General features: G+C 36.2%; 1 protein-coding gene across 8 annotated transcripts in view; it reads left to right on the forward strand.

Annotated features, from left to right (window-relative positions):
- The window catches only part of KDM5D (lysine demethylase 5D), a 39426-nt gene that overhangs the window by 2578 nt on the left and 14821 nt on the right, over positions 1–22027 (forward strand). For 3 of the 8 annotated variants that reach the window (XM_055377073.2, XM_063703365.1, XM_055377076.2), the window contains exons 4-13: positions 784–906; positions 1153–1323; positions 2973–3107; positions 6883–7012; positions 7136–7281; positions 9890–10048; positions 10459–10578; positions 10694–10852; positions 21264–21445; positions 21541–21703. In XM_055377073.2, the coding sequence (XP_055233048.1) occupies positions 784–906; positions 1153–1323; positions 2973–3107; positions 6883–7012; positions 7136–7281; positions 9890–10048; positions 10459–10578; positions 10694–10852; positions 21264–21445; positions 21541–21703 (1488 nt within the window). Of the gene's footprint in view, positions 1–783; positions 907–1152; positions 1324–2972; positions 3108–3156; positions 6554–6882; positions 7013–7135; positions 7282–9889; positions 10049–10458; positions 10579–10693; positions 10853–19153; positions 19247–21263; positions 21446–21540; positions 21704–22027 lie in introns of those variants that run through there. The other 5 variants (XM_055377075.2, XM_063703366.1, XM_055377078.2 and 2 more) reach the window with 4 other exon arrangements.

A 22027-nucleotide genomic window follows, 5' to 3' on the forward strand; every position in this document is an offset into this window, starting at 1 on the left:
TGGTCATGCTGGTCTCCAACTCCAAAGGTTAGGTGATCTGCCTGCCTTGGCCTCCTAAAGTGCTGGGGTTACCGGTGTGAGCCCCTGCACCAAGTGTGACTAAATTTTTTTTTAGTTCTTTAACAGAAGCAGAGTTCAGACAAGAAATAGGATCTTTTAAATATCCAGCAACAGAGTGATGGTATTACATATGTTCTGCTTTAATAAAATCTCAGAGGCAAAGCTTGCTTTTTAAAGCAGTCAACTCAGTCTTCACAGTTTAGTATTCAATATAGAAAGTATATGAATGATTTGTCATTTTCTTTTACTCTTAGGATTTTGACTATGATCAGTAGCTAGAAGCTGTGTATGAGTTAGGGTAAGAAAGCAGTGATTCAGAAACTGGTTTTGTGTCCAGCTCTTTTACATGAACTAGAAAAATATTTTAATTCTTTGAATTATATATCAGCACATTCTAAGTGAGTGTCTTGATGATATTGAGTCTAAATACTGTTGGAGCCTACATATTTTTGGTCAAGCCACCTTTAAGTCCAAGAATAATTCCTTAAATTTAGATATGATTTTGATTCTAAGACGGCACATTCTTAGCTCTTTATAGATTAAAGACTCAGCTTATTTGAACTTTTTGTGGACCCTGCTGGTGAGATAAGACAGTGAAGCTGGGGCTCCGGCACGTTGGTAGAGAAGTGTAGATAGCATAGAATAATACTTGTTCATTTACTGCATACTCGATGAAGTCAGGTTAAGGAGTATGCCAATCTTATAAGGCCCTCTCTTTCCCAGGCCCAGACTAGAGTGAAATTGAACTATTTGGATCAGATTGCAAAATTCTGGGAAATTCAAGGCTCCTCATTAAAGATTCCCAATGTGGAGCGGAAGATCTTGGACCTCTACAGCCTTAGTAAGGTAAGAGTAGTCTACTTTCTAAACGAAAAACAAAAAGCCTTGCCTCAAGGATCTTCTGTGGTAGAAACAATAGGCAGGAAAGGAAAGAACACAGAGCCTGGCAGCGTTTCTTGACGTAATCTTTGAGTCTTGGAATGATTGGTGTTGGGGGAAGGGCACAGCCCCCCATATTCAAGTCTCATTGCTGTGTTGGTAGCCCTTTCCAGTCTGTTCACAGTTCATCCATATTGTTTCTTATACTTTCAGATTGTGATAGAGGAAGGTGGCTATGAAGCCATCTGCAAGGATCGTCGGTGGGCTCGAGTTGCCCAGCGTCTCCACTACCCACCAGGCAAAAACATTGGCTCCCTGCTACGATCACATTACGAACGCATTATTTACCCCTATGAAATGTTTCAGTCTGGAGCCAACCATGTGGTGAGGGCCCTTAAACTGGTTTGTGGCCTGATGTGATTTTGTTTTCTTTTGTATTTTTTCTTTGGATTGGACTTTTCTCTTGAGTAGTCAGGGTCTATAGATTCTAAATCTCTAGAGTGAAGATGTTCCAGGAATTGGCCCTAGAAAATACTTTGCAGCTTCTTTATGTAGCATAGTTTTATTCCTGCTATACATAAGTAAGAACTAGAGTGACCTTTCTATCTTATGAGGTTGATGTTTACTAAGATCTTTTTATGGAGAAGATCTTAAACTAGAAATTAGAGGAAACCATTCCCTATTTTAAGTATCTTACATGAAAAAGATAATCTTTTTTTTGAAATGGAGTGTTGCTGTGTTGCCCAGGCTGGAGTGCAGTGGCAGCATCTTGGCTCACTACAAGCTCCTCCCGGGTTCTCGCCATTCTTCTGCTTCAGCTTCCCAAGTAGCTGGGACTACAGGGGCCTGCCACCACGCCTGGCTAATTTTTTTGTATTTTTAGTAGAGACATGGTTTCACCATGTTAGCTAGGATGGTCTTGATCTCCTAACCTTGTGATCTACCTGCCTCGGCCTCCCAGAGTGCTGGGGTTACAGACATGAGCCACCATGCCTGGCTGAAAAAGATAATGATGTTCCTAAGCTTTCATGATGCTGGTTCACTTGAAGATAGTTTAGGTTAAAAGCTTGGTGTGACTTGGGTTTAACTCAGGGTGTGGAAACTGATTTAGCAGGGTATTTTTACATAATAAGTTTTTAATTGTTTTTGTTTGTTTGTTTGTTTCGTTTTTGAGGCAGCTTATCACCCTCGCCAGGCGGCCTCCACCTCCTGGATTGAAGTGATTCTCCTGCCTCAGCCTCCTGAGTAGCTGGGGCTACAGGAACGTGACTATGCCCACTCATTTTTGTATTTTTCTTAGAGATGGGGTTTCACCATGTTGGCCAGGATAGTCTCGATCCTTTGACCTCGTGATCCACCTGACTCAGCCTCCCAAAGTGTTGGGATTACAGGCATAAGCCACCACGACTGGCCAGTTTTTAGGTTTTATTATCCATAAAACTTTAAAATATTTTATAAAAACTGTGTATTTATGTTTATAAACACGTTTCACTTAGCGTACATAATTCTAAAGATTCAGTATGTTTTGTTTTGTTTTTTGAGACAGTCTCACTCTGTCACCGAGGCTCTACTAACTTTTGTATTTTACCAAGACAGGGTTTCACCGTTTGGCCAGAATGGTCTTGATCTCTTGACCCCATGATCCACCTGCCTCGACCTCCCAAAGTTCTGGAATTACAGGCTTAAGCCACCACACTCAGATTGAGTATTTTTATTACTTGTTTTTCATCCAGGAAATTGAAGCACAAAGAGAGAGGTTCAGTATGTTTGCTGAAAGCACACAGAGAATAAGAGTAAAAACCCAGATTGATATCAGGACAGTCCAAAGACCATGTTCTTTCATATTCTGTGCTGCTCATTCATAAGCAACGGCACGAAAATTGTCAGGATATGTGTTCTATCCAAAGAACAAGAGGAGTGGACCTGTGTAATTTAGAAAGAACTACAGCTTTATTTGCTAGGGTTGTAAATGAAGGAATCACTTATTACAAATATGACTCAATTTCTGATTCTATATTTTTTTTTCTCTCTAGCAATGTAACACACACCCGTTTGACAATGAGGTAAAAGATAAGGAATACAAGCCCCACAGCATCCCCCTTAGACAGTCTGTGCAACCTTCAAAGTTCAGCAGCTACAGTCGACGGGCAAAAAGGCTACAGCCTGATGTGAGTGACTGTTATTCCTGTTGTTCTTCCTATAGCTGAGAAGGTTCATCTAGACCTTGATATTGGGGAAAATTCATTGCTGAATGCATTGTTTTACCTATGCCCGGTTCAAGATAAAATTAATTGAAATGAATTATGAGTTAATTTGTTCATAGGTATGGTTTATAATATTTTGTCTTTGTAGTTTTGCTTTTATAAATTTTAAAAGAAAACGTATTGCTATTGTTTTAAGTGATGGGGTCTTGCTGTGTTGCTAGGCTATTCTCGAACTCCTAGGCTTAAGTGATTCTCCCTCTACAGCCTTTGAAGTAGCTGGGGTTACAGAGGTTAGCTGCCATGCCCGGTTATAAGGTATTGTTAATTTCTGTGAATCTTGGAATGATTTTTGCAAAGCATGCTGTACAAATCAGTTATTGTTAACTGTTGGTTTTATTCTATGGTCTTCCATGTGATGGTCAGTAGGTGTGACCACAGAGACTCAGGAAAGCAAAGTTTATTATTATCACAGGCCTTAGAGAGGTAGTCACTATATGCTACACAGTGCTAGAGGGGAAAACCTATCTTGGACATGCAGAAGAAGCAGGAACAAGAAAAGCACCTAGGCCATAGGCTATACTGGGTTTACCAAGGGAAAGGCAAGACAGAGCAGGATAAGAAATATGGGATTGGCTAGTTTGAATAATTTTGGCAGGCTCTAGGCTACAGCAGTATTCCCTAGTTGCCTGACCCTAGAATTAAAGCACAGGAACTTTGCCTCATAAATTGTATGGGCTGAATAGATAAGGATTAGCTTTGGAATTGTCAGTGAACGTATTAAAGACACATTAAAGTCATACTCCTGGGTGAGCCATTTGGTATTTGTAGGAGTAGCTAACCCTGGGAGGACAATCTGTCATAGCCAGAAAGATTTAAGATGTTAAGACATCATAATATTCAGAAAATGAAAATATAAACTATATATTTTTAATAACTTTTATGTAAGTGTGTTTTCACTGCTCCATATGCAACATTTTCATAAGATTTGGATGTTTTTATTTCTGAAATACCTTAAATAAGACAACGCTGTATATCTTTAGGTGTTTTCTGGATAATTCTAACTATTTAAATTTTGAGATATTGTAATATTAGAAATTAGACCAAAGTGAGAAATTTTATCTAGTTAAGAGTATCGAAATGCAGATGGATTGTGTATTAGTACTTTAGTTCTTTATAGTAAGAATTATGTCTGGAAGAAACTGAATAAGAAAAATGAACATGTAATAACTAGGAAACCAGTAAAATTTGTTTCAAGTTGTAAATACCAGTAGAAGGTCTAAACATTTTTCCAGATAAAATGGATCCTTAGACACTTTTTTGGCAGGGAGAGTTCATTGTCCACTTTGTAGGAAAGGTTTTAAAAATTGTTGGGCCAGGCACAGTGGCTCATGCCTGTAATCCCAGAATTTTAGGAGGCTGGGTTGGGTGGATTACCTGAGGTCTGCAGTTCGAGAACAGCCTGACCCATGTGGTGAAACCCCATCTCTACTAACAATATGAAAATTAGTTGGGTGTGGTCGCAGGCAATTGTAATCCTAGCTTCTCAGGAGGCTGAGACATGAGAATCACTTGAGCCTGGAAGACAGAGATTACGGTGAGCCAAGATCATGCCACTGCACTCCAGCCTGGGTGACTGAGCAAGACTCTGTCAAAAACAAAACAAAATTGAAAACTGTACAGTGTACAAAAATCGACAGTACTTCCAAAATATAAAGAAAAAAAAGTTACGAATTCTGCATAAAGCAAGAAAGGAGAAATAAGGACTAACACATCTTTTCTATTTTATGTGTGTTTGTAATTCAAGAATGGGTAGTAGACTGTCCGAAATGTAGAGTAGTATGGTATTACTTTATTCTAAAACAAGCAAATATCAGCTCTTTTAAAAAGTATTTAATGGTTAGAAATAACCTATGTAACATTAATGTAAAATATATAATGTACATACTATAATATTTCGTGTATAAAATTATATATTGTGCTTAAAATTGTAGAAGCACAAAACTGATTGAATCTTTTCCTTTTTATCATAGCTTATTTTCAGGTTTCCTTTTCTAGCAACCCTGATGAATAATAAATCAAAAGTGTTTAACCTCACTTATAAATTGAAAATATGAAGTAACCACATATCCCTTTCACATAACTGGTTAGGAAATGGCCAAAATGTGTCAAGGATATGAGGAACTAGGCATTGTGTGCACTCTTTGTAGTAGTGAAGGGTTGTATTAAAATTAAACTTTGAAGTTACTGAAATTTTAAATGTTTACGTCCTCCTGCTTAACTTCTGTTAATTATCTTTTGAGAAGAATAATGCAGCAAGTACATGGGTACTAGTGATTTTTGCCTGAGTCTTAATTTATAGACATGATTGAGTAATGGTGAGATGGAGAGGTCAGTGCTAAAAGTTTAATGTTGCTGACTGTTTCTTTCCAAATGAGATGTACAACATACCCCACAGAGCCACAGTAGTCAGTCAGGAGGTAAAAGGTAAGGTGAAAGGCACAGGTCACAGCCTTTATTGGTATTTCTGTGAGACAGGCAAGGCAGGGCAATCAAATGTCAGAATTGGCTAGTTTGTTAGAATAATCCCAGGGATCTGTGGGGCATAGTGGATGCCAGTAGGTTTCTGGTACATGGCTCTGAGTTGGTTTACAGGAGGGGAAATACTGGTTGTATATGATAGTTAAATAAAGCAAATAGTTAGAGGTTTGGACTCGGGATTGTTTGGTTTATATGGTAAAGGTATGGTTTAGTTTAGTTTAGCCAGCTCTGAAAGAGCTGGTCTCCCTAGCCTACAAGGTACCCCAGAAATGTCAAAACAATATAAGGAATATAAAATAAAAATTAGATTAATACAGTTAGTTACTTAGCTCTTCAGAATGTCAAAAAGTGGGAAACAGCCTCAATGTTGTATAATTAAAAAGTTAGTTAAATGATTGCTGGAACAGTATTATAATAAGCAATGTATTCTCATAGACGTAATGCAATATACGTTTCTGCTTCCAGAAATTGTCGTGGGAATAAAAGCATAAAATATGTTACTGTGTCTCTCTGTGTATACATGTATGTGTGTTTATGTAAATAGAAGAAAACTTACCTCTGTGTAGAAAATTTGTAAGAATAAACCTTTAAAATAAACGGAAAATGTAATAGAGCTTAATTTCAAAATATAACATTATTTTAAACAATGATAAAATATATTTTACAGTGTCCTCTAAGAAGAGACAAGTGCTGAAAATGGTATATAATATATGTGGCATATGATTTGTATTTTGATACTTAATGAGTTTCCATTTTCCCAGGTTTGTGATTATATTGTGGTCTGAAAGCAGTTATGATTCTAATGATATGAGTTTAAACGGAATAGAATTTTTCCTGTCTTAACCATTTCCATCTTGAACTCAGTTGGAGAGGTGGGCTTATTTTTAATTACAAAATTCTCTATTGTAAGGTATAAATTTCTGACATTTAAGCTTCACTAGCCTTGGAAGCCTTGGATTATTTTGTCATTTTTTTCATAACATGAAAAAAGTTGAGGAAATTCATTACTTTCCAAATTTATCCATTTGCTCCTACCTAGCCATACCACACTCACAGTAAAAATGTGGTTAATAAACACTCAAAAATGGATAAAGGATGTTAGTTGATTTTAGCCCATTTGACTTGTCCAGACCTTGCCTATAAAGTATTTATACCTGCATAAGTAAAGCTAACTTCGTTGTTTGAATCTTTTTTAAAACAGCCAGAGCCTACAGAGGAGGACATTGAGAAGAATCCAGAGCTAAAGAAGTTACAGATCTATGGGCCAGGTCCCAAAATGATGGGCTTGGGCCTTATGGCTAAGGATAAGGATAAGACTGTGCATAAGAAAGGTGAGGAACTTTAACAGATTGGGGAAGTGTGAGGGGTAAAATAGTAAAGTTTCATGGGAGAAATAGTTTGGTAATCTTGATGCAGGAGAGGATTGGTTTCATAGTTGTTTTTTACTTCCCTAGTCACATGCCCCCCAACTGTTATGGTGAAGGATGAGCAAAGTGGAGGTGGGAACGTGTCATCAACATTGCTCAAGCAGCACTTGAGCCTAGAGCCCTGCACTAAGACAACCATGCAGCTTCGAAAGAATCACAGCAGTGCCCAGTTTGTAAGGACTCATGATTTTGTAATATTGTACTTTGAACCGTCAAGATTATATTGAACCTAAAATGAATTCATCATACTTTTCTTTTTTTCTTCCTTCCTTCTTCTTATTTATGAGCCCTTTTATCTGAAGAGACGGGTGGCTAGAAATGGGAGGAAATCTTTTCCAGATAGCTAAAGTCAAAAGCAAAATTTTTATGTGTTTTTAGATAGAACTTTTCACCAAACTATACTCTGTTTTTCAACTCTATTAGCATTTTCTGAACTTCTACAGCTTAATATAGAAGATAATGTGATCCGATATAAATTATGTTAAAGAGCTGTTTATTTGTTTTTGGCAAATTCCTCCAGACTCTCAAATCATCACATTTCATATAGTAGTGACAGTTTTCTATTATCTTCTTTTACTTTTGTCCCTTGTATGTTTACATCTTCTTTTATTCTTTCTACATCTCACTTGGAAGATTTTTATAATGTCTTACATATTTAAGTCTGCACTACAAGGAAAAAAAGACAAAAATTCCTACCTTCCTCCTTACTCTTTAGCTAATCTCACCCTGTTTTGATAATTTTTGTTTGCCTTTCCTTTATGTAAATGATGTTTCCAGAAATTTTGTTCTCAAACAGACTTCTGCTTTGAGCTGCAAATTCCTGTGTTTCTCTTAGTCATTTCCACCTGATGATTGGGAGATCATGTTTACTACCACTGTCCTGTTCCCACTTGTCTCACTGTTTTGCATTTTATAGACACAAGGTAGAGCTGTCACCAGTCTTGAAGTGTAGGAGTCATTGATCACTACTTTCTAACCCTTACAGCTAGTAGTTAACTTCATTCCATTGCTTTTGTTTTTATTTCTGTATATCACCCATACACAAAAATATCTGGATTACTTTTACTTGTTTGTGTACTTTCAATTAATCACCTCTTTTGTATTGGCTTCTTCTTTTAGTGGTTCAAAAAATGCATTTATATGGTTCTATTAATGCTCACGCTTGTGTTCTATTAAGTGTAGTTTTGTTAGGCATAGCTTTTTTTCTATCTGTTTTACCATTCAACTTTTGGTAGTTACTAATTTTTGGCTATTTCAAGTAATTCTGTGAATATTAAAGTATATGTTTCTAGGTAACGTATGTAGACATTTCTGTTACCTAGATAGACAGGATTGAATTGCTGTGACTGAGATTATGTATATTTTCACTGGTGGATTATTGTCAGACTATTTTTACAAATGATTGACTAGTTTATCAGCTAGTATTGGATGCCAGTTCTGGTTACCACATGTCCTCACTAACACTTAGAATTGACAGTTTTGTTTTCATTTTAGCCATTCTGGGAGGTGTGTAGTATTTCATTGTAATTTTTATTTGCATTTCCCTGGTTTACAGTTTTTTATATTGAGCATCTTTCATAAGTTTAAAGGATTTTTATTTTATGAAATCTTTTCCTGATAATTCTGTTGAATTTTTTTCTTTTTTTCTGAGATGGAATCCGCTCTCGCCCAGGCTGGACTGCACTGGTGCGCTCTCAGCTCACTGCAACCTCCGCTTCCAGGGTTCAAGCAATTCTCCTGCCTCAGCCTCCCAAGTAGCTGGGTCTATAGGTGCAAGCCGCCACACCCTGCTAGTTTTTTTTTTTTTTTTTAATTTTAGTAGAGATGAGGTTTGACCTTGTTGTCCAGGCTGGTCTTGAACTCCTGAGCTCAAGCAATCTGCCCACCTTGGCCTCCCAAAGTGCTGGGATTACAAGCTTGAGCCACCGCACCTGGCCTCTTATATTTATAAATATTCTGATTTGTCATATGCATGTGTGTATATGCATGCATATGTGTGTGTATATATGCATGTATATATGTATATATACACATATATAATTTGTGTATGTTTGTGTGTGTGTATATTTAAAAATATATTTATATTTTCACAGTTTCTTCTGTTCTTGAGTTATCTTTAAAATTTTCTCTTTATTGATCAGTTTACTTCTAGATTCTTGTAGAAAAGCCCATCCTACTTATTGAAGGTAATTTTTTCAAAATGTAAGTGTACCCTGCTAAAAATCTTATCACCGCGTTTTCTTTTTAAACTGGTAATTATTACTAGATTTTTTTCAATAGTACGTAAGAATCAAGTTATTTAGCCTTTGCTTCATGTTTCTCTTCTGTGACATACTACTTGAGTGACTATAATTCATCACCTAATCTAAGATACCCTTTATAATGAAAGTAGACATCTATCAAACTTTTCACCAGAGGAACAACTATAACTGGATATTAGGTCACTTGACCTTTTTTATGTTCAACTTGCCGTCTGTGCCAGATAAATTTTTAACTGTATGTAATTCTCTGATCTATGCTGCTTTATACCTTTATGATTTTTGTTTACTCCGTTAAGCCTCTATAAAAAGTCTACTTTGCCCCCATGGTTTCTTTATTAACTTACTGTATTATAGTTAATTATTTCCTGTCATAGTTTGCACTAGGTAGTAAACTCATAAATACAACACTGTATAGTTATTGACTAATGATAGATGTTCATGAATGGTCTAGAAACCTGCGATAAGGTGTCATGGAACAAGCAGCTAAATTTTTTACTTTTTTTTTTTTTTTTTTTGGTAGATTGACTCATATATTTGCCAAGTATGCTCCCGTGGGGATGAAGATGATAAGCTTCTTTTCTGTGATGGTTGTGATGACAATTACCACATCTTCTGCTTGTTGCCACCCCTTCCTGAAATCCCCAGAGGCATCTGGAGGTGCCCAAAATGTATCTTGGCGGTAAGATCTGTCTGTCACAGATGCTTTATTTTTGGTTGGTGATTTTCTGTAATCTCCCCTTCTGGGTTTTGGGAAGGTAGTTTCTGCCCTTTTATAAGTTAATATTTGTGTTAGGTTTTGATTAAGCTATCAGTGAGCTACTATACAAGAATGATTGGACACACTAACTCTAGAATGATAGAGACTTGAGTGAACCAGAGGCAAGGTACTATAATTCAAATGGCATGAAGCATATTAGGAAAGATTATAAAATAATGTTTAATACCTACTGAAGAAACAAACCTACCTGGAAACATACAAAAATGCAGAATGAGATATGGAATGTAACATGAAAAATTTATCTCCCCTTAGCTCTCCTGTTTTTTTGGATCTTTATTCCCTTTGTCTTGCTGAAATATATTTTATTTCAGGAGTGTAAACAGCCTCCTGAAGCTTTTGGATTTGAACAGGCTACCCAGGAGTACACTTTGCAGAGTTTTGGTGAAATGGCTGATTCCTTCAAGTCTGACTACTTCAACATGCCTGTACATGTATGTGATCTGAGGGCTGGACTATCGGGATTCTGTTGTTGTAGTCTTAGTTCTCATGGAGACATGAGTCCAAAGTATAGTGGGCTATGATAATCTTTTACACGTGTTTTCACAGATGGTGCCTACAGAACTTGTAGAGAAGGAATTCTGGAGGCTGGTGAGCAGCATTGAGGAAGACGTGACAGTTGAATATGGAGCTGATATTCATTCCAAAGAATTTGGCAGTGGCTTTCCTGTCAGCAATAGCAAACAAAACTTATCTCCTGAGGAGAAGGTAATACAGTTGGTAGTTCATGTTAACATTAACTAGGGAAACTCACTTTAGCATGTAAAATTACTTTCATAGGTTCTCCCACACAGTGTTGTCTTCACATATTTCGGATAATAATGAGGTTTGATGATACTGGTTCATGATCTGTCAGTGAACCAGAATATGGACAGTCATCATATTTTTTTTCTCTTGAAACTCTGATGGAGATAGATAAAAGGAACAGTATAAATCTTGATATTATCAATGAAGAGCCATAGTGTTCCTTCACCTTTCCTTAAATCTAAGTATTGCAAGCTTACCATCTTTTTATGAAAAACAAGTGCTATGACCAGCTTATTTTGAAATATTTGGAAGGGCGGAAAGAAGTATCTTTGTTAAGTGTATCAATTTGTGTTCATGTTGAACATACGGAGTAATGCAGAAACCACTGATTTCATTCTTTATTACAAGGTGATTTCTTGTATTAGTCAAAGAAACCCATACAGCCATCCTAAATTCTAACTCATCACATTTACATTTCTCCTGTAGTGGAGAACCAACAAAAATAATGCCTGAAGTAACATAATTTGGGGAGAGAAAGCTAAAATGTAACCGTCGTTATGCATTATTTGAACATTTGAGAAATTAATTCTATTTGCTGTTTTACCATGTTGGCCAGAACCAAAAGAATTAGTATTTGGCATTGTATATAGATTAGTCTTACAAGAGGGTTGATCCAGACAGAAAAAACAGTGGTTTGAGGGTAAACTTAGCTAATAGCTGTGACTAACATTTTTAGGAGGTTTTACTCTGATTTTTCTGTATATATACTGTTTGTTCATGGAGATGTCTGTATCTGGATAAGCGCTATTTTATAGTCGGTCATATGCTGCATAACAGTTTGAGTTTAATAAAGGAGCAATACTGTACTTTCACTATATCTTTTCTGTGTTTAGAGGTACAGATACTTAACCATTGTGTTACATGGCCTATAATATTCAGTACAATAATGTCGCACTAATTTGTAGCCTAGGAGCAATAGTTATATACTATATAGCGTAGGTATGTAGTAGATTGTTTCTTCTTGGTTTGTGTGAGTATACTCTATGATGTTCAAAAAAAGGACAAAATTTGCCTCTTTTGTTAAGAGATATGTAGCTGAGTATGATAGTGCTTAAAAGTCTTACAGATAGTTTGGTTATAGTTCTTAAAATAGAAGTAAGTTAAAATTACTGAGGGATTGAAACTATAAATTAAGTAATTGGAAGGCAATCACCTATAGCCTCCGTTGGTAACTTTGGTCTGTTTCTAATTCTCTTTTTGAAACAACCAAAAAACAAATTGTATTTTGAAGCCATAGACAAGTCCTTTTGTCGGTATAAAGCATGGTATTAAGTAATATCCCTGAGCTAACTTTTGAACATAAGAATTGAAGTTTTGTGAGATAATATCTCTCCACAGGCTTTTCTGCAAGTCATACCTCCCTCTTTCTCTCCACTAACACCTAAATGTTCCACTGTCATGGGTTTGTCATAATAAAAAAAAGAGTGTAGTGTTTGATTACATATGTGTGTATTCTTAAAAAGAATATTAATTTTCAAGCTTTGTTAATGTTATGTTGTGTGTCCTCTGACTTGTTCTGTCAGTATTGTGTTACGAAAATTCATTTATATTGTTGCTCATACCTTTAAATTATCTGTTTTTTCACAATTACATAATACTGCATGCTGGGATTACATCTCATTTATCTTTCTTTCTGTTGGATTGCTTCTGGTGTTTAGCTGTTACTAACAGTGTATGAGTATTGTTTTACAGGTCTCCTGAAGCAACAGTTTCTAGGTTCTATGTTTAGGAGTGGAATTGAACAATACTCTGAATTGTTTTACAAAAGGATTCTGACAGGTTACACTGAAACTAATGAGAGAACTAGTCATCCATATGTTAAACAGAGCACTTCATACTGTTACCTACTTTTGTGGGTATGATATGTTCCCACGTAGCACTATTTCATTGATTACTAAGGTCAAACACTTTCCATTAGCTTATTCCAATTGCAAGCCTTTAAGAGCATCAGATTATCCCGTCTGCTAAATTATTGGACACACCATGTATGCTTAACTAATACATTAATATGTGTATAGATATTTGAGTATACGCAGAATATGTGTATTAACCCCTTTCATGATGAATTTGTACTGCTATTAATTTTTTAACTTTTATAAAACAAATAAATACCTTGGTCTCTATACTGCCCCAGTCCCATTCCTGCTAGTTTCCTTTGGATCTTATATCTAGTTTATCTCTCTGTATACATAGGCTTTAAATGTTTAACTTGTAACTAATGCAGAATTGATTTTTTTAATCCAGTGAGTTTCTATTTTTTAATTAGTTAATTTTCATTTATTGTGACTGATGATTGCATCCATTTTTTGCTATCTTATTTTGAACTTAGTTTCTGCTGCCTTTTCTGTTATCTTTTTTTGCCTTTCTTATTCCATTTTAGCCACTTGTAAATTTAGCAACTTTTGTATGCTAGTTTTAATACTATTTTATTTTATTTCATTTTATTTATTTATTTTTTTTGAGACGTAGTCTCGCTGTGTCGCCCAGGCTGGAGTGCAATGGCATGATCTTCGCTCACTGCAACCTCCACCTCCCAGGTTCAAGCAATTCTCCTGCCTCAGCCTCCCAAGTAGCTGGGATTACAGGCATCCACCACCACGCCCAGCTAATTTTGTGTATTTTTAGTGGAGATGGGATTTCGCCTTGTTAGCCAGGCTGGTCTCGAACTCCTGACCCCAGGTGATCCACCCACCCGGGCCTCCCAAAGTGCTGGGATTACAGGCGTGAGCCACGGTGCCCGGCCTAATACTTTATTTTACATATAACCTAACATTTAATTTTTTTTTTTAACTTCTCCCAAGTAATATTAGACTATATAACTTACTCTTCGGTTCTCTTCTGACCTATAAAATTTTTGTGCATGTTTTTAAAGCTTTTTGCTCAACAAAATGGATGCTGTTTTTGTTTTCATACTGCATATAGATTTATCCACACATGATTTTTTCTTTTGATTATTTGCCATTCTTGCAACCGTTTTCTTTGTTGCTGAAGTAAATTCTTTAGAAATTTCTTAAAAAGCCCGGGCTCAGTGGCTCACGCCTGTAATCTCAGCACTTTGGGAGGCCGAGGCAGGTGTGAATCACGAGGTTAGGAAACCAAGACCATCCTGGCTAACACAGTGAAAGCATGTCTCTATTAAAAATACGAAAAATTAGCCAGGCGTGGTGGCGGGCACCTGTAGTCCCAGCTATTAGGGAGGCTGAGGTGGAAGAGTGGCATGAACTTGGGAGGCAGAGCTTGCAGTGAGCCGAGATCGCACCATTGCAGTCCAGCCTGGGTGATGGCGTGAATCTCTGCCCAGAAAAGAAAAAAAGAAATTTATTGAACAGAGGCATTTGTGAATTTTTATTCTTATAAAGGTATTTCTCTGTATATATATGGATGTGGTTTGATAATTGTCTTTTCACAGTACATTAGAAATCTGTTTTGGCTTTTGACAAGTCAATTCTGAATCTTACATTAATTTGTAGTAGTCCATTTTGCTTTTTCTATTTGACTGCTATAATATGTCTTTTAGTGTCTTGCAAGTTTCCATGATGTGTGGAATGTGACTTTTTACTTAATATTTCTGGGAATAGACAGGAATTCTCAAACTTGAGAATTCAGCTTTTACCACTTCTGAAAAATTCTTGGTCATCAACTTTTACAGTCTGCAATTTATTTCTCCTGTTAGCTAGAACCATACTGTTCTAAGGTTCTGTTGTATGTGTTTCTTCACCTTTCATTTTTTTTTAATTCTTTTGCTGCTGTTGTCTTTTAAGTAACTTAATTAAAGCAACTTAAAAATGCACCAGTTTTTAAAATACCTAATCTATTAAACAACTTAGTTTATAATTTTTAATGTTATGTTTTCATCTTTAGAATTTCTGATTATTTTTCACTTTCCTGGTTAATATTGAAAACCTTTTTCTGCTTCATACTTCTTTTATCCTCTTATTTAAATTAAACTGATTTTATCTTCAACACCTAGTTATTATAGCATATTCTGAGAACTAATTATAGCTTGATGTTTTCTCAACAAATTTTTACTCATTTTACAACCCCCCCTCCATATTTTATGGCTTTGATTTAATTAGTGTTTTTCGTTGCTGTTGTTTTTGTTTTCTGATGAACTTATATTTCTTTGAACAACATGTATGGGAATTTTTTCAGAAACCTAGATTTTAATGTCCAGCTACAGAATAGACTGTTTCTGTTAAATGTTAAGGATTCTCCTAAGACGATAAAAAATTTTTAGCTTCACATTTCCAAGTAAATATGAATAGTTGTGTTTTCAAGTAAATATGAATTCTTGTGTGGATGGCTGATAGATAAGAACTCTTAGGAGTATCTTTCCTTTTCTTCTTGTGGAAGCAGTACCAAGATAAGGAAAGTATTTAATATCTGTTTCTTCAGGATGTTTTTCAACTCCTTCAGTTTTATAGCTAAAAGGATAATAGTACTGTCGCGTTGTAAGTTAAAGACCCTAATATGACCTTTGGAAGCTCCAAATTTTGTCTTTTATGGTTGACCCAAATTGTCGTCAGTTTCAGAACTTTAATTTGTACATGTTATTTCTTAGTGTTATTCTCTGAGGATTTTCCTTATTTTCTAAGCAGCTGAGCCAAAACATTTAAAAAATACATTTTCTTATCTAGCATGTTGAGGTCCTTTGTGATTCCTCTGAACATCTAACCACAATGTAGTTGAAAATTGAAGTAGTATGTATTAAACTTGTAATTCAGACGTTTTTGAAACTATTGTTTTATAATACTGCAGATAAGTATAATCATATAATTTTCTTAGTTTGTATATTTAGCTTTTTTTGGAATTTTTTTCAAATATATTCCTGTCATGTTAATTATTTCAAATAATAAAACATATTGAACACATGATACTTTTATCAAAAGAAATATAATATGGCCTTTTATTTGACCAAAAATTCTCCTATTATTCTGTAGTTTATTTATTTGTTAATTATACATTAAGTTCTGGGTGCATGTGCAGAATGTGCAGGTTTGTTACATAGGTATGCATGTGCCATGGTGGTTTGCTGCACTCATCAATCTGTGATCTACCTACCTTAGGTATTTTCCCTAATGCTGTCCCTCCCCTAGCCCCCCAGCCCTGACAGACAGATGTTCCCTGCCCTGTGTCTATGTGTTCTCATTGTTTAACTCCCACTTAGGAGTGAGCACATACGGTGTTTGGTCTTCTGTTCTTGTGTTAGTTTGCTGAGAATGCTGTTACCAGCTTCATCCATGTCCCTGCAAAGGTCATGAACTCATCCTTTTTTATGATTGCAAAGTATTCCATGGTGTATATGTGCAACATTTTTTTAATCCAGTCTATCATTGATGGACATTTGGGTTGGTTCCAAGTCTTTGCTATTGTGAACAGTGCTGCATTAAACATACATTTGCATGTGTCTTTATAGTAGAATGATTTATAATCCTCTGGGTGTATACCCAGTAATGGGATTGCTGGGTCAAATGGTATTTCTAGTTCTAGATCCTTGAGGAATCGCCACATTGTCTTCCACAATGGTTGAACTAATTTATACTCCCACCAACAGTGTAAAAGTGTTCTGTTTGTCCACATCCTCTCCAGCATCTGTTGTTTCCTGACTTTTTAATGATTGCCATTCTAACTGCCGTGAGATGGTATTTCATTGTGGTTTTGATTTGCATTTCCCTAATGACCAGTGATGATGAGCTTTTTTTAAATATATTTGTTGGCTGCATAAATGTCTTCTTTTGAGAAGTGTCTGTTCATATCTTTCGGTCACTTTTTCATGGTTTTTTTTTTTATTCTTGTAAAGTTGTTGAAGTTCTTTGTAGATTCTTCATATTAGCCCTTTGTCGGATGGATAGATCACAAAAATTTTCTCCCATTCTGTAGGTTCCTGGCCTGTCACTCTGATGATAGTTTCTTTTGCTGTGCACAAACTTTTTAGTTTAATTAGATCCCATTTGTTAATTTTGGCTTTTGTTGCCATTGCTTTTGGTGTTTTAGACATGAAGTCTTTGTCCATGCCTATGTCCTGAATGGTATTGCCTAGGTTTTGTTCTAGGGTTTTTATGGTTTTAGGTCTCATGTTTAATTCTTTAATCCATCTTGAGTTAATTTTTGTATAAGGTGTAAGGAAGGGATCAAGTTTTAGCTTTCTGCATATGGCTAGCCAGTTTTCCCAGCACCATTTATTAAACCCATTGCTTGTTTGTGTCAGGTGTATTAAATATCAGATGGTTGTTGATGGGTTGTATTATTTCTGAGGCCTCTCTTCTGTTCAGTTGGTCTGTATATCTGTTTTGGTACCAGTACCATGCTGTTTCTCTTGCTGTTGCCTTGTACTATAGTTTGAAGTCAGGTAGCGTGATGTCTCCAGCTTTGTTCTTTTGGCTTTGGATTGTCTCTTGGCTATGCAGGCTCTTTTTTCGTTCTGTATGAAATTGAAAGTAGTTTGTTCCAGTTTTGTGAAGAAAGTCAGTGGTAGCTTGATGGGTATAGCATTGAATCTGTAAGTTACTTTGGGCAGTATGGCCATTTTCACAATATTGATTCTTCCTATTCACGAGCATGGAATGTTTTTCCATTTGTTTGTGTCCTCTCTGATTTCGTTGAGCAGTGGTTTGTAGTCCTCCTTAAGTAGGTCTTTCATATCCTTTGTAAGTTGTATTCTTAGGTATTTTATTCTCTTTGTAGCAATAGTGAATGGGAGTTCACTCATTTGACTCTCTGTCTGTTATTGGTGTATAGGGATGCTTGTGATTTTGGCACATTGATTTTGTATCCTGATAAAGTTGCTTATCAGCTTAAGGAGATTTTGGGCTGAGACGATGGGGTTTTCTAAATATATAACCATGTCATCTGCAAACAGAGACAATTTGACTTCCTCTTTTCCTAATTGAATATTGTTTATTTCTTTCTCTTGCTTGATTGCCCTGGCCAGAACTTCCAATACTGTGTTGAATAAGAGTGGTGAGAGAGGGCATCCTTGTCTTGTGCCAGTTTTCAGAAGGAATGCTTCCAGTTTTTGCCCATTCGGTATGACATTGGCTGTGGGTTTGTCATAAATAGCTGTTATTATTTTGAGATAATGTTCCATCAATACCTAATTTGTTGAGAGTTTTTAGCAGGAAGGACTATTGAATTTTGTTGAAGGCCTTTTCTGAATCTATTGAGATAATCATGTGGTTTTTGTCATTAGTTCTGCTTATGTGATGGATGTTTATTGATTTGTGTATGTTGAACCAGTCTTGTATCCCAGGGATGAAGCTGACTTGATCATTGTGGATAAGCTTTTATTTAAGTTCAGGGATACAAGTGTAGTTTTATTACATAGGTAAACTTGTGTCATGGGGATTTGTTGTACAGGTTATTTTATCACCCAGGTATTAAGCCTAGTACCCATTAGTTATTTTTCCTGATCCTGTCCCTCCCTCCACCCTCCAAACTTCAAAAGGCCCTTATGTGTCTGTGTATTCTCTCATCATTTAGCCCCTACTCATAAGAGAGAACATGCAGTATTTGGTTTTCTGTTCCTGTGTTAGTTTGCTAAGAATAATGGCCTCCAGCTCCATCCATGTCTTAGCAAAGGACATGATCTTTTTATATGCTTGTTGGCCACTTGTATATATTTTTAAGAGGAGTGTCTACTGATGTCCTTTGCCCATTTTTACTGGAGTGATTGTTTTTTGTTTGTTGATTTGTATAAGTTTGCTGTAGATTGTGAATGTCAGGATTTTATCAGATGTATAGCAAATATCTTCGCCATTCTATAGGTTGTTTATTCTGTTGACAGTTTCTTTTGCTGTGGGAAGCTCTTTCACTTAATTAGGTCCCACTTACCTATTTTTGTTGCATTTCCTCTTGGGGGCTTAGCCAAAAATGATTTGCCAAGGCCACTGTCGAGAAGACTGTTTCCCTAGGATTACTGTAGTTTGAGGTTTTACGTTTAAATAAATCTTTGGTTCATTCCAAGTTAATTTCTTTTGAGACATGATTTCTCTGTCACACATGCTGGCGTGCAGTAGCACAGTCATGACTCACCTTATTGCAGCCTAGAACTTCTGAGCTCAAACACCCCTCACACTTCAGCCTCCCTAGTAGCTGGGAGCTATCACAATAAAAGTTTTATAAAATAAGAAATTTTTACAAAGTTATTATTTTTTACATTAGTAGCTATTATACTTTGCTAATATTTTTAAAATTTTTTTTTAGAGACAAAGTCTCACTGTGTTGACCAGGCTGATCTCAAGCTTCTGGGCTCAAGCAGTCCTCCCACCTTGGCCTCCCAAAGTGTTGGGATTACAGGTATAAGCCATCATACCTGGCCTTGAGTTAATTTTTGCACATGGTGAAGTATAGGTGTCCACCCTCAGTCTTCAGCATGTGGGTAGCCATTTACTCCAGCAGCATTTATTGAATAGGAAGCCCATTACTTACTTTTGTTGGCCTTGTCAAATAACAGATGGTAGTATGTGTCTGGCTTTATTTCTGAGTGTTCTGTTCTGTTTCATTGGTCTTTTGTTGGTCTTTGTTACAGTACCATGCTGTTTTGGTTACTGTCACTTCATATTATAGTTCAAAATTTGGGTAGTGTGATGTCTACATCTTTGTCTTTTGGCTTAGGTTTGCTTTGGCTAGTTGGGGCTCTTTTTTTAAGTTCCAAATATATTTTAGAATTTTTTTCAACTTCTGTGAAGAATGATGTTGGTGGTTTGATAGAAATAGCGTTGAATCTGTAAATTGCTTTGGGTGGTACGGCCATTTTAATTATATTGATTCTTTCAATATATGGGCATGGAATGGTTTTCCATTTACCTGTGTTATCTCTGATCTTTTATAGCAGTGTTTTCTGTATTTCCTGGTAGAGATTTTTCACCTACTTGGTTAGCTGTATTTCATAGTATTTCATTTTCTTTATCTTTTGCTCATTTTTAATTAGTTTTTTTTTTCCTATTGTATTTGTTAAGTTTCTTACGTTTTGGATATTAACCTTTTATGAGATGCATAGTTTGCAAATACATTTTTCCATTCTGTAGGTCGTTGCCTTATTCTGTTGATGTTTCCTTCATTATGCAGAAGCTTTTTAGCTTAATGTAATACCATTTGTCTGTTTTTGCTTTTGTTGCTTATGCTTTTGAGGTCTTAATCCACAGAATTCTTGCCAAGATCAATGTCATGGAGCTTTCCTCTTATGTCTTCTTTTAGTAGTTTGATAATTTTGGATTTTACATATTTTACATTTAAATTTTTACTTCCTTTGGGGTTGGTTTTTGTACATGGTGAAAGACGGGTCAAGTTTCATCCTTTTGCATGTGGATATCCAGGTTTTCCAACAATGGATACTGAAGAGACTTTCCTTTCCTCTCTGTGTGTTCTTGGTGTCTTTGTGGAACTTCTGTTGGCTGAAAATGCAGAGATTTATTTTTGGGCTTTTATTTTCCATGGAGCTGTGTGTTTGTTTTTAATGGCAGTACTAAGCCCTTTTAGTTACTATAGCTTTGTGATATAATAGTAAATTAGTGTGAATACTCTCAGCTTTTTTGTTTGTTGGTTTGTTTTGTTTCACATATTGCTTTGGGTATTTTGAGTCTTTGGGGTTCCATATCTATTTAAGGGTTGCTTTTTTGAAAATTTCTGTGAAGGATGCTGTTATTTTTGACAGGGATTAAATTGAATTTCTAGATCAGTTTGGATAGTATGGACATTTTAGCAATATTAATTCTTCTGGTCTGTGAGGACAAGGTGTCTTAAAATTTGTTTGTGTGTTCTTCAGTTTACTTCATCATTATTTGTATAGTTTGCAGTGTAGTTTTTTTTACCTCTTTAAATTTATTGCTAGAGTTTTTTTCAGCTGTTACAAATGGAGTTTTTATTTTATTTTTTTCAGATAATTTTCTACTAATGTATACAAACACCACTGATTTTTATATTGATTTTATATCCTGCAAATTTACTGAATTTGTTAGTTCTAACACCATTTTTACGGAGGCCTTAGCATCCTCTTAAAGAAGTGTTTTCTTTAAGACTTTCTTATAAATCTTCAAACAGGGATAACATAACTTTTTCTTTTCCAATTTGAATGCTTTTTAAATTTCTTTTCCTGCCTCATTGCTCTGGCTGGGACCTCCGGCACTGTGTTAGTTGACAGTGGCAAAACAGGGCATTATTTTTGAGTTTACAATATGGACCTCTTGAATGACCAGGAATACCAGAGGCAGCATGTTCTAAGACACAGTTGTCTTCTTATGTATGTTTTGCTCAGTTTGCCTCTCCTCACCGTATCCTACTCCCTACTCACTCTGGCAAATCTCTGACCCAACAGGAGTATGCGACCAGTGGTTGGAACCTGAATGTGATGCCGGTGCTAGATCAGTCTGTTCTCTGTCACATCAATGCAGACATCTCAGGCATGAAGGTGCCCTGGCTGTATGTGGGCATGGTTTTCTCAGCATTTTGTTGGCATATTGAGGATCACTGGAGTTACTCTATTAACTATCTGCATTGGTGAGCATGACCCCAGTGGCTCAGTTGGATATCAAGACTGCCCTCATGTGCAATGATGTATATAGACTTGACATGTCTTCTGTCTACGTGAGCAGGGGTGAGCCAAAGACCTGGTATGGTGTACCCTCCCTGGCAGCAGAGCATTTGGAGGAGGTGATGAAGATGCTGACACCTGAGCTGTTTGATAGCCAGCCTGATCTCCTACACCAGCTTGTCACTCTCATGAATCCCAACACTTTGATGTCCCATGGTGTGCCAGTGAGTACCAAGGATCAAAACAATTTTAATTTCATTCCCTGGGGTGAGAAGGGAATGAGAAAGAACTTAGTTTTGGAGGAAATAAAACCATATCCATTTTGCTATGGAGATTAGGCTTAGCATCACACCTCTTTGCCTTCCCTTGCTGACTTCAAGTTGCAGGTCAGTACCGTTAGCTGGGACACTTAAGAGAACAAGTAAAAGAGAGATTAGATAATTACTTAACAGAATAGAAGTTAAAACTTGGATCCTGGCCTTTTTATCTGCCTTCTAGTCTAGGATTGGTTTTCTCTTAATATTTCTGAATATAATTCTTACTTTGCA

The sequence above is a fragment of the Gorilla gorilla genome, chromosome Y, assembly GCF_029281585.2.
Source record: "Gorilla gorilla gorilla isolate KB3781 chromosome Y, NHGRI_mGorGor1-v2.1_pri, whole genome shotgun sequence".
NCBI classification, from domain to species: domain Eukaryota; kingdom Metazoa; phylum Chordata; class Mammalia; order Primates; family Hominidae; genus Gorilla; species Gorilla gorilla.